Source organism: Hemiscyllium ocellatum, chromosome 35 (genome assembly GCF_020745735.1).
Source record: "Hemiscyllium ocellatum isolate sHemOce1 chromosome 35, sHemOce1.pat.X.cur, whole genome shotgun sequence".
Lineage (NCBI taxonomy): Eukaryota > Metazoa > Chordata > Chondrichthyes > Orectolobiformes > Hemiscylliidae > Hemiscyllium > Hemiscyllium ocellatum.
This window is the reverse complement of record NC_083435.1, coordinates 19,430,306-19,442,648: the sequence shown is the minus strand read 5'-3', so window position 1 is coordinate 19,442,648 and position 12,343 is coordinate 19,430,306. Positions and strand designations below refer to the sequence as shown.

At 45.1% G+C, this 12,343-nt stretch overlaps 1 protein-coding gene across 1 annotated transcript; it reads right to left on the bottom strand.

Annotated features, from left to right (window-relative positions):
• Positions 1–1,001: 1,001 nt before the first annotated feature.
• On the bottom strand, positions 1,002–11,417 carry LOC132832457 (E3 ubiquitin-protein ligase TRIM39-like). The gene is made up of 6 exons (XM_060850479.1): positions 10,989–11,417; positions 7,387–7,482; positions 6,072–6,305; positions 5,963–5,985; positions 5,763–5,881; positions 1,002–2,549 (listed from the first exon to the last, which is right to left on the bottom strand). Exons 1-6 carry the CDS (start codon positions 11,397–11,399, stop codon positions 1,999–2,001), a joined length of 1,434 nt encoding a protein of 477 aa, XP_060706462.1. The 5' UTR covers positions 11,400–11,417; the 3' UTR covers positions 1,002–1,998.
• Between the last annotated feature and the right edge of the window lie 926 nt (positions 11,418–12,343).

Here is a 12,343-nt window from a genome sequence, read left to right as displayed (position 1 = left end):
CACACCGACCCGCCGAAGCGCAACCCACCCATACATTTACCCCTTACCTAACACTACGGGCAATTTAGCTTGGCCAATTCACCTGACCCGCACATCTTTGTGACTGTGGGAGGAAACCGGAGCACCCGGAGGAAACCCACGCAATTAGGTCTTTTCTTAAATAAAAAGACCAATAGTGTGTGCAACCTTCTAGATGTGGCCTCACCAGTATCTCAGGCAACAGTAGTAAAAGATTCCCATTTTAATATTCCAGCCCTCTTGAAATCACTTATAACATTGCATTTGCCTTCTGAATCTCTTGCTGTGATAACTGGTATATTATAAATCAGCTGAATATAAAGCAGAGACTTTTCAACTATAGCTTAATGGTGAGTATCATGAAACTCTGTAAAACAGTAAAAGGGGAAGTGATACTTGTAGCAAACTGTGTGCCTCTTTGCCAGACATGTTGCCTGCAGCTCATATATACTGATGTGGTATGTGCCTGTCACTATTGGTGACTAACTGTCTGTTATTGCTATTGCAGAATACAACAGAATGATGTTGGAAATTATAAACACTACAAATAGGCAAATGAACAGACACAGTGAGATGTATAGACAGCTAGATGGACAAATATAGCAAGGTAGAGAGACAGAAAGAAAGGTGGGGGTGAATGGTGGGAATGTAAAACAGCCTGAATCACTTTGGTTGTCATTTACAAGACTTTCCATTGAGGCACATGATTTGTTGTGGACATTACCAACTGCTGTTTTAAAATGGGGATCCCGCTACAAGCCAGCGAACAGGGTCACCATCCAATCAGGGATGACAGGTTGACCATGGACACTAAAGAACCAATGGGAAGACCTCCAAACCTCAGATTGACAGACCCACCAGCTGAGTTCTGTGAGCAGCTGGCCTGAAGGTAGAGACTGGGAGGGAGAAGGTCAGACTGTGACCCTGGAGGAGCATCCCTTCTCCCACCACCACCCCTCCCCTCTAACTACATCTCACCCTGATCTGCACTGTTCCAGTGAGCTCCTCATAATGCCAAATTGAGTTATCTCTTGGTGTCGGGGACAGAGTCTTAATTGGCCCCTGAAGTACATCAGCTTGCAGATGGCTGACTACCTGCAACTTGGCAACTGCCCTTCTAACCCTGACCTTTGACCCGACCTCTTTGGAAATGCCTCCTGATCAGGATTGTGGTGCCACCACATTGTGCCACATTTGGGCGGCATGGTGGCTCAGTGGTGAGCACTGCTGCCTCACAGCACCATGGACCTCAGTTCAATTCCCACCTGTCTGTGTGGAGTTTGCATATTCTCCCCGTGTCTGCATGGGTTTCCTTCCTCCCACAATCCAAAGATGTGTGGGTCAGGTGAACTGGCCAGGCTAAATTGCCCACAGTGTTAGGTGTGTTAGTTAGGGGTAAATATAAGGTAGGGGAATGGGTTTGGGTGGGTTACTCTTCAGAGGGGCTGGGTGGACTTGTTGGTCCGAAGGGCCTGTTTTCACGCTGTAGATAAGATAATCTAATCTGTGATTCCAACCCACCTTCAATCTGGCCCTAACCTCAACTGAAAATTCAGCTCCAGATGTTCAGTGCTACTGATGTCAATGGCCTGGCCGAGGTGGACGTCAACAGGTCCAGGCAGAGACGTTGGTAGTGCCCAACTATCTGCTCTTCTTGCGTGGTTATGTCTGTGCTAGGGTGTCCATCAAGAGTCAGCACACAGTGTTCCCTGGTACAAGAGAGATCTTTCAAGATCAGTGGGCACCGCAGTGGCTGGGGTGCATCATCACCTCAAAAAGCAACATTTTGATAAGTTTCCATTCCAGTTCTGAATGCTTCCATTGACTATTTGATTCTGACTTTGTTATGGGGCCCCGCCTGATTAAAGTTTTATTTTGAAAGAGTAGAATGAGGTAACCAATGCAACTCTGCCTTTGTTCTACCTCTAGCGACCCCAACTTCGTTCCTCTATACACAGACGGGAGTCAAACAGAGCTTTGTTAACCAGTGAGCAGTGTGAGTGATTCCCCATTTTTACCAGTTAGGTTATTACAGGGACTGAAGATGGGGAAGAGTTTCTCGATGAATGTGTCACTGAAAGTGTATAGGTGAGACATGTTATCAGCATTGTAAAATACCAACTCTCCTCCCTCATAGTCCAAGTAAACACCCAGCTTCCAAGGCTTCACTTCAACAGAAATAGTGGTACTTTCTACAGTTGACGCTCTATAATCATTCTCATTAAACAAACTCATAACCCAGTATCCTTCCGTAGTTAAAGGTAGGAAGGCTCCCTTCCTCCTGGAAGACTCTCCACAGACACCTACAACCCACTGGACCTTGTTTCTAAGATCTACCTCCCAGTAGTGAATCCCTGATGTGAAACCCTGTGAGCTCAAAACATACAGGTATTCATCAAATCGTTCCGGTGTATCAGGAAGATCTTCCTCTTCACCTCGCTCTGCGTTGCTGTGCTCCACACTCCTCAGGTCCTCAGAAATGATGAGTTGATCATTTGCTGTATTTGGGTCCAGGGTGAGAGACTCTGGGACTGGAAGACAACCCAAATGGGAAGCCATTATATAAGAGAAACCCCTCTGATTTGGGATATGCATATAGACGGTGAGGGGTACTCAGCAGTTTCCTCAGCCCAGGAACAAGGAGATCTCAGGGACAAGTATGTGAGGCACTTCTCCACATTCCCTCAGCTCCATTTATGTAAAATAGCTAGATTAGTTTATTTACAGTGTGGAAACAGGCCCTTCAGCCCAACAAGTCCTCACCGACCCTCCAAAGAGCAACCCACCCAGACCCATTCCCCTACACCTAACACTACGGGCAATTTAGTATGGCCAATTCACCTGACTTGCACATCTTTGGACTATGGGAGGAAACCGGAGCAAACCCACGCAGACACAGGAGAACGTGCAAACTCCACACAGACGGTTACCCAAGGTGGGAATGGAACCCGGGTCTCTGGCGCTGTGAGGCAGCTGTGCTGACCACTGTGCCACCGTGCCGCCCGTTCCAATACAGTTAGGATCAGTGTGACCTCTGTCTTTCCAGACTCAGAGCCCAGTCTGTTATATTCAACCATTTTGAACAGTTCCAAGACTAGCAGTTTTCCAAATCACGAGACCTCTCAGGTTTAAAAGGACAAGGCTGAAAGTAATATTAGTGCACTGAAAACAGCAGCAGCAATAGAGAACTACCAACTGAACATTGTTGGCATTGAGAGGGTATGGCTGAGGACACAAAACGCAGAATACTTGATTTCTGGCCGATAAAATAATCCTGAGCTTCCTTTTGCCTGCCATTGTGCTACCTGGCTAATGTCTCTGTCTCAGTCTTGCTACAGTGCTTCAGCAAAGCTCAGTGTAGAATGGAATCACAGCATCTCATTTTCCACTTGGGAACTCGACAGCCTTCTGGAGTCAGTGTTGCATATGATAATTTTAGAGTCTGAGCATCTTCTCCCATGTCCTTGCCCCAACCCCCATATACCAAGACCTGTCATCACGTAACCCACTAACACATTGTTAGCCATTAGTGATCCCCATTGGGCGGCTAGTGCTTCTCTCAGGCTGTCCTTTACCCATTCCTTTGTCTGTCCAGCTATTTTTCTCTCCCTTCCTGAGCTCCTTTGGTACATATCATTTACTCCTTTCCCTCCCTCCATTCAGCCCACCTTCAGCATAAATACCAACCTTTTCCGAGCTATAATCATTCTGAAGTAGTGCCACTGGACCTGAAACAATTCTTTCTCTCCAGAGATGCTGAGTTATTCCAAAAAGTTTGTTTTTTGTTTGAGAAGGCATGGTTGAATGGGATTGAAGAGTGAACAGTCCAATTTCCATCAAGTCGCAATTGAGAGGTTGGAAGGGCATTAATAATTCCACTTAGCCCACACATGGAAACCACATGTCCAAATAATCTCTCAGATCTCTCACATCGCCCCTTGTTTTTGAAGGATATTTTAGGATGCACCGAGACCTGTCTAGTGATAGGCAAGTGTCAATGCATTTCAACTGGAACTTCTCCCACCTGCAGCGATTCACATTAAGGCTGAATAGCAGGGCATTTCTTCTAACCATCAGCCATGTTCAGTTGAGAGATCCCACGCTTTTGAGAAAGAACGTTTTGTCCCTTCAGCATGTTGGTTTTTCAGCCGGTGTGGCAGTCCCCCAACCTGTTTGGCAGTTGTTCAGTTGGGCATGGCCTCAGTGTGGACCCCCAGCCTCGAAGTGAAGCTGATTGCAGGCAGGAGTCAAGGTCGGTGTGGACAGGAGGCTAAATGTCAGCGTGAGCAGGGTTGCAAGGACTGTTGTTCTGAACTTTTTATTTCTCTATTGTCTAACTTATGACTATGATCTGTAATGCTGGGCATTTTATTTATTTATTTTTCCAATTTGTTTTCCCCTCACAACTTGTCTTGTAGAATCTGCACCTCGGTACTATGTTACCAAAGACGGTGCCATCAGTGGCAACTTGTAAACTTTTTACTATACATGTGACAATAAAGCTAACCCAATTCAATACGTGCACTCATACACCATGAACACCCTCTCCCACATATATTACGTGCAAAAGCTTGGATGTCAAACCTGACTCAGCATTGCCACACTGAGTTCAGAAGTCCTGGGTGTAGGTCTCATTCTCTAGACTTGTGCATAACGTTTAACCTAAGTCTAATAGTAGGGCAATATTGAAACAGTGCTGACCCATTACTGCTGCTGTATTCCAATCCATTAACAGTGCTATATTTTCTGCCTTGCTCTCAACATCATAATTTGAAGAAGTGATTTTCGATGCTGACTCCTCATCGGTACGGTAAAGTCTAATTGAATGCACAGAGATTCATGAGCCCCATCAATTTGAGGAGATAAATTCATGGGTCTTAAACGTCCTGCAGATTTCCCAAGGTTCTAACATCGGCACCAGGGCTACCATAGAGACAAAAAACATGACTAAACAAAAACACACCGAATAACCTAATTTTCTTCTTTCTGGCCAGGTTGACACATCAGGCAGATAGTACAGACCCAAGGATATTCACTAGAATAAAACAAAGAACTGCAGGTGCAGGAAATCTGAAACATTGATGTGGGTCTGGAGTTACATGTCGGCCAGCCAAAATAAGGATGGCAGATTTTCTTCTGTAAAGCGTATTAGTGAATCAGATGGGTTTTTACAACAGTCGACAATAGTAACGTGGTCATCATTAAGCTAGCATTTTTACTTCACTACTTTGATATTTATTCAATTCCCACCTCGAGCAAGTGTCTGTGTGGAGTTTGCACATTCTCTCTGTGTCTGTGTGGGTTTCCTCCGGGTGCTCCGGTTTTCTCCGACAATCCAAAGATGTGCAGGTTAGGTGTATTGGTCATGCTAAATTGCCCGTAGTGTTAGGTGAAGGGGTAAATGCAGGGGAATGGGTCTGGTGGGTTGCTCTTCGGTGGACTTGTTGGGCCGGTGTGGACTTGTTGGGCCGAAGGGCCTGTTACCACACTGTAAGTAATCTAATCTAATCTAATTAGTTCACCAAACAGTGAAAAGAGTTGCTGCATGACGCAAAGTAGGTGGAGCAGATTTTCAAACTTGCCACATGAGGCATCAGATAGCCCCTCATTCCTGCCACTCATCACGGAAGCCGCCCAATTATCACTGCTGATGAATTGAATGGAAAGGTGACTAGTCCACCCCTTTCTCATCAGCAGCTGAGCGAAATGAAGGGGATGCTGCAAGAGGCCACTCTGACTCTTACCTGGCTCAATTATTCTCCTCATGCCCTTCCACACTCTGAAAAACTGGAAGGGCTCACCGAAGATTTCCATGGTCATTTCAACATCATTTTCCTCTGGTAGCTTGGCTCGGTTTTCGCATCTGGGGAAAAGAGCTTGATCTACATGAGCAGCAAAAGCAACAAAAGCAAAGAGTAAGTGCACAAACTGAGAGGGAACGTACCTGGTGAGAGTGCCCTTAACATCCTAAATAAAGAGAAAATAAACAGAACAGGAATTAATATCAAGACAAGCATAACCAAGTGCACTCTTTCTTTCACTTTAGTTACTACCTTGAGAAACTCTGCTGCCTCAGTTATTTTTAAACGTGCTTGTAACTCTGAGATGAGCTGCTCATTGATCAAGACTCCATCATTAAGTGCTCCAATGTATTCCTCCAATCTCTTCAACATATTGTCCTCTTCTTGTCTCAGTTTTGTTCTCATGGTCTCTTCTTGCTCATTCAGGAAGTTGTGCATCTTTTCAAACTCTTTTTGAATTGTGTCCATCAGCTGGTCTGCTTGTGCCTGAAGCAGAGAAAACACCAGTCCCAGTGAACATTCAGAAGAAGGCAGTGCAAAGGGTTCTCACCTTGTTATGGTCTGGAATTCACCGTCTCCAGGACAGAGGGAACTGCTTCAATGAGCTGACAAATAGGACTGAGCATGTGGCTCTATGGGCTGAATGGTCTCCACTGTACTCTGAGAGGTTAAAAACAGGGTTGCATAACACCCATATTTCAGGCTGCACTGTGCGTACAGGAAGCATATGCACACTTGCAAGAAGAAGTTCATGAACTGGATTAGCTAAGCAATATGTAGTTACATAGAACATAGAACATTGAAAAATATACAGCGCAGTACAGGCCCTTTGGCCCTCAATGTTGCGCCGATCCCAGCCCACCTAACCTATACTAGCCCACTATCCTCCATATGTCTATCCAATGCCCTTTTAAATGCCCATAAAGAGGGAGAGTCCACCACTGCTACTGGCAGGGCATTCCATGAACTCGCGACTCGCTGAGTAAAGAATCTACCTCTAACATCTGTCCTATACCTACCACCCCTTAATTTAAAGCTATGCCCCCTCGTAATAGCTGACTCTGTCAGGGTCTGTAAGAAAGGGCAATAAATAATGCCTTGCTAATTTTGCCTATAGTCTATAAATAGCTGTGTCTCAAAGTCTAAGGGGAAAAAAAACGGCATCATCAGTCCAGAGGCTTAGACACAGTCAGTCAGATGCTTGGGTGGTCAAAGTCTGGAGAATGGGTTCCAGACACTCTTGCCAGACCAGAGCATCCAGACAAGGGATCAGTGGCAAATTAGTGAATTAATTTTTTAAAAATTCCAATGATCAAAGGTCTAAAATGTTACATCTGGTTCTGTCTGCACAGATCCTACCACACTCATTAATTTCAGCATTTTTTATTTATGTTTCGAAGTTTTGGCCAATATTTTATCTTTTCAAACATTTTTATTGCGCTGGATTGCAAGTTCAAGTAGAATTAGCATTCCAAGAACAACTACAGATGGACAAAAAAAATCCCAGTCTGGCTATACTTTGAGAATGACCTTTTTAAAATGAACACTGGAATTGTTTTGTTTTTACCTTTAGTTCTTCCATTTTTGCCTCTTGCTTCTCTTTGTTTTCAATCATGTCCTTAATTTCCCAATCCAACAAATCCAAACATGCTTGGAATGCTTCCTGAAACATTTAGTGCATTTTAGTAATAAGAATAAGACTTCCAGTGGAACTGAGTGTGATTCATGAAATAAACAGATGTTATCAGATAAGTCAATAATGTGATGGTCACTGAAATACCTTTGAGTTGGGATCTAAAAAATTTCCTTCAGAAAGAACCTTAGATTATTTCAATAGCACATATACATGGGGTACCTCATAAACATAATCAGCTACAGAGGAACCTCAATTATCTGAACATCAATTATCCGAAAATTGGATTATCCAAAGGAGATGTCAAGGTCCTGTTAGAAACATTACATCAAAGACATGTTTCCAACACTGATCACAGTTTTTGTTCACAGTGATTAAAAGTGAACTTTTACTGAAATGCTGCCAAGAACAATCCTGGAGATCAATGGGAGACTAGGCACCATCTCCAAGGGACTGACCTCCCACCCTCTCTCTGTCTCCCCACACTTTCCCAGGAGTTCTACACAGGGGTGTACCCTAAACCCCGCTTCCACAGAAAATCTCTCCAACATTGTCCTGTACAGGGCAAAGATGGAACCTGTCAAAAGGTTGCAGTAAAAAGTTGTGCATGTGTACTATTTGGAGACTCACCCGCCAAAAGGCAGCAGCAGCAGCAGTAGTCTTGTTGTTGGTGTCCAGTCCGGAGAGGGGGCGGTGGTGCAGGGGGTGGGGAGGGGGCTCATGGAGGGGGAGGCAGGCGGGGGGGCATGGTGTTGAATGGGGTTGGGGGTGGGGTACAGTGTTGGACGAGGGCACATGGGGGGAGGATAGGGGGCGCTGTTTGACAGAGATTCGGGCAGACGGCGGGGTGGTGTTGGACAGGGTTGGGGGCTGGCGGAGGTCGGATGGGAGGGATGGTGTTGGACGGGGTTGGGGTTGGGGGCTCGAATGCGGTGTGCTGCTGCCTCGTCTCCTGAATGGGAAGCGGACTTAAAAGAAAACTCTGAGCCCCAGAGGAAATGCATTGAATCAATTAACCAAATAATCAACTATCCACCCATCTCGTTCGAATAATCGAGGTTTCTCTGTACAAGGGCACTCTATACACATGGAGGTTATCTCATTGACTCATAACCAGGCAAAGAAACACTTGATTTACATAAGCAGAGACTGCGGTACCTCACATTCAAGCTAGTCAGTAGAATGGCCAATATGTATGCCTTGACTTTAGAAAGTCAAATGTATATACTTAGATATTGGAATATGTATACAGAAAGAAAACAATCCATACCTAGCTGGATTCTGAAATTCTCCTTTATGTCGGCTACGCACAACAGTCCATCTTCCGTAGTTACACCAGCACCGCTCCCCACCTCTTCCTCCGCTATATTGATGACTGCATCGGTGCCACTTCATGCTCCCATGGGAGATTGAGCAGGCATCAACTTCACCATCGTATTCCACCCCAACCTTAAATTCACCTGGACCATCTCTGACTCCTCCCTCCCCTTCCTGGACCTCTCCATCTCCATCAATGACGACCGACTTGACACTAACATTTTTTACAAACCCACCGACTCCCACAGCTACCTGGATTACACCTCTTCCCATCCTACCTCCTGCAAAAATGCTAGCCCATATTTCCAATTCCTCCATCTCCGCTGTATCTGCTCCCAGGAAGACCAGTTCCACCACAGAACACACCAGATGGCCTCCTTTCAAGACCGCAATTTCCCTTCCCACATGGTTGAAGATGTCCTCCAACGCATCTCATCCACATTCCGCACCTCTGCCCTCAAACCCCACCCCCTCCAACCATACCAAGGACAGAACCCCCTTGGTCCTCACCTTCCACCCTATCAACCTTCGCATTAACCGCATCATCCGCCGGCATTTCAGCCACTTGCAAATGGACCCCCCCCCACCACCAGGGATATATTTCTCTCCCTACTCCTTTCCACAAAGACCGTTCCCTCCATGACTACCTGGTCAGGTCCATACCCACCAACAACCCACCTCCCCACCTGGCACCTTCTCCTGCCACCGCCGAAATTGTAAAACCTGCGCCCACACCTCCTCCCTCACCTCCATCCAAGGCCTCAAAGGAGCCTTCCACATCTATCAAAGTTTCACCTGCCTATCCACCAATGTCATTTATTGTATACGTTGCTCCCGATGCGGTTTCCTCTACATTGAGGAAACTGGAAGCCTTCTCGCAGAGCGCTTTTGGGAACAATCTCTGGGACACCTGTACCAATCAACCTCAATGGGGAGAGTGCGGCTAAGTGGAGTTGAAATGTCCATCAGCCATGATTGAATAGCGGAGTGGACTCGATGGGCCGAATGGCCTTACTTCCACTCATATGTCTTATGGTCTTATGGTCTTATGGGCCAATATTTGAACTCTGCCTCCCACTCTGCTGAGGACATGCAGGTCCTGGGCCTCCTCCACCGCCATTCACCCACCACCTGACCTGGAGGAAGAAGCATCATCTTCCGCCTCGGAACACTTCAATCCCAGGGCATCAATGTCGACTTCACCAGTTTCCACATTTCCCCTCCCTCCACCTTACCTCAGTTCCAACCTTCTAGCTCAGCACCATGACCGGTCCTACCTACTAATCTTCCTTCCCAGCTATCGGCTCCCCCCTCCTCTCTGACCTATCACCTTCTTCCCCACCCCCATCTGCCTATTGTACTCTTTGCTACCATCTCCCCATCCCCACCCCCCTCTCATTTATCTCTCCATCCTGGACGCTCCCTGTCTTCAGTCCTTCAGCATCCTGCTCCTCAGATGTTGCCTGGCCAGCTGTGCTTTTCCAGCACCACTCCAATGTAGACTCTGATTTCCAGCATCTGAAGTCCTCATTTTTGCCAAATATTCCAACAGCTAACCACTGGAGTATTCTATTTTCATAGCTAAAGCTGGGAGTACTCCACTACCAAGTCTCAACACAGGCACATCTCACATACAAGGCTAAATCCCTTGGATAGCCTATAAAAATGCTGATACCTGTACTGGGTCCTCCTTCATATATAACTTGACACTGAGTTACCCTACATGCGAGGCTAGATATTGAAATACCTCACACCCAAACTATACAAATATATATTTTATATACAAACACACATATATACATATATATGATGATAATCAATTAGGTCACTGCTGATCGGACACTGACAGTTACTCCTTAACCTGTAACACATTTGGTAAATGAGAACCTATAAACCTCAGTTTTAAATTTAATCTACTCCACTAGTTCCTTTTAATAACTTGGAAACTCTGATCCCATCCTTCTCACTTTTCCTTTTTTCTCCACGCCTATCTCTCCCCTACACTTCATGCTTATTTTTTCCTCTTTTACCCCCCAAATTTCCCTTGTTATATTTCCTCCCTCCTCCTTACCTCAGCTGTAACTCCTCTTCTGATCCACTTCCCATCTCTCTCACCCTTGATTCAGTGAACAAACTCTCCCCTGTTCACACTACCTAACATGTCTTCACTCTCACAGTCATACTACCTAGTCTGTGCCACTTGAACAGTGATTGTCTACCTTGTATTTGCGGGACGCCTCTTTTAAAGTAGTCACATCATGTGTTTCATGCGCTGAACTCCAGCAGTCCACACAGATTATTTCCTCCTCTTCTTCACAGAACAGTTTCAGCTTCTTCTCATGTTCTTGACAGTAAGGCCCATTCTGTCGCTCTGTCACCTTCGCCTTCAGCTTTCTGAACTTCTCCACAATGCTGCTCAGGGTCCGAGCTGGCCTGATGTTCTTCTGACTGAAGACCTGCCGACACTCAGGGCAGGAAACATCTCCTGTCACCTTCTCCCAGCTCTGGGAGATGCAGGACCTGCAGTAATGATGCTCACAGTCCAGAGACACCGGGTCGGTGAATATCTCTAGGCAGATGGGGCAGGTCAGTTCATGGGTAAGATCCCCCAGCTCTTTTGCAGTTCCCATTTTACAGCTTGTTTTTCTTCTGCCTTTTCTGAACTTTAAATTCTGATTCTTAAACACATTCACGCCCCTTCTTAAAAATCACATGATTCAAGATTGTGAACACAACAATGTTTCTCTGGTGAATCATTCGCATTGAACTATTTGGCAAGGAGTCAAATTTAGACAGGAAATATATCTCAAAGCAGGCTTTACTTATTTTAGATTGAGATAATGATGGAAATATATTTGAAATAATAAGTGGCTTAACTATTCACTTTCATCCAAATATTTCTCAAAACTTACCTCTGACCAACGTTACGGTCATCCATCTGAACATATCTTTTTTGGCTCTATGTCAACTTTTGTTTGATATCTGTACTGTGAGAAATCTCGGACATTTCAAAAAGTTAATGCAGTTGTTGTTCTTTGAGACTGTCCAGGCATGGATTCAAGTGGAAATTTGTTTAACTCCTTCTGCACGTATGACCGTTTCACCACTTCTGCCCTTCACGCAATCTCACCTTTAATTTTTTTTTATTAGCTCCGTACAGATATTTTGAGTTCAACTTGTTCCAATCAAACTGATTTCTTACAATTCTTTTTCGTTAAGTGCAAAATTGGAGATGCAGCGTCTGGAAGGACATTGAATTTGAGTTTGGAGTAATCTACAAACAATGACAGACATCGACTCCACAGAAGAGTTCCATATTGGTACCTCATTCAAGATGATGTTCTTTACAGGAGGATTTAATTCGGAACTGTAAGTCTTCTGACCCTTGGCAGGTATCTTAGCAATCTGGTTAGTATCTGTTTTAAAAATTATAATGCAGTTCTACAAACTCTTATGCCAATTAGTCAATGCTTGAAGTTCTTTTAAATTTGTTCACGGATTGGGGGTTACCAGCTGAGCCTACATTTATTGCCCATCACGAATTGCTCAGAGGGCAGTTATGAGTCAACCACTT

Coding starts and splice junctions, on each gene's coding strand:
- LOC132832457 (XM_060850479.1), bottom strand. CDS start 11,399: ATGGGAACTGCAAAAGAGCTGGGGGATCTTACCCATGAACTGACCTGC. Junction 7,483..10,988: donor AGGCGTCCCGCAAATACAAG/GTAGACAATCAC, acceptor TAAATGTTTCAG/GAAGCATTCCAAGCATGTTT. Junction 5,986..6,071: donor AGGCAGCAGAGTTTCTCAAG/GTAGTAACTAAA, acceptor CTCTTTATTTAG/GATGTTAAGGGCACTCTCAC.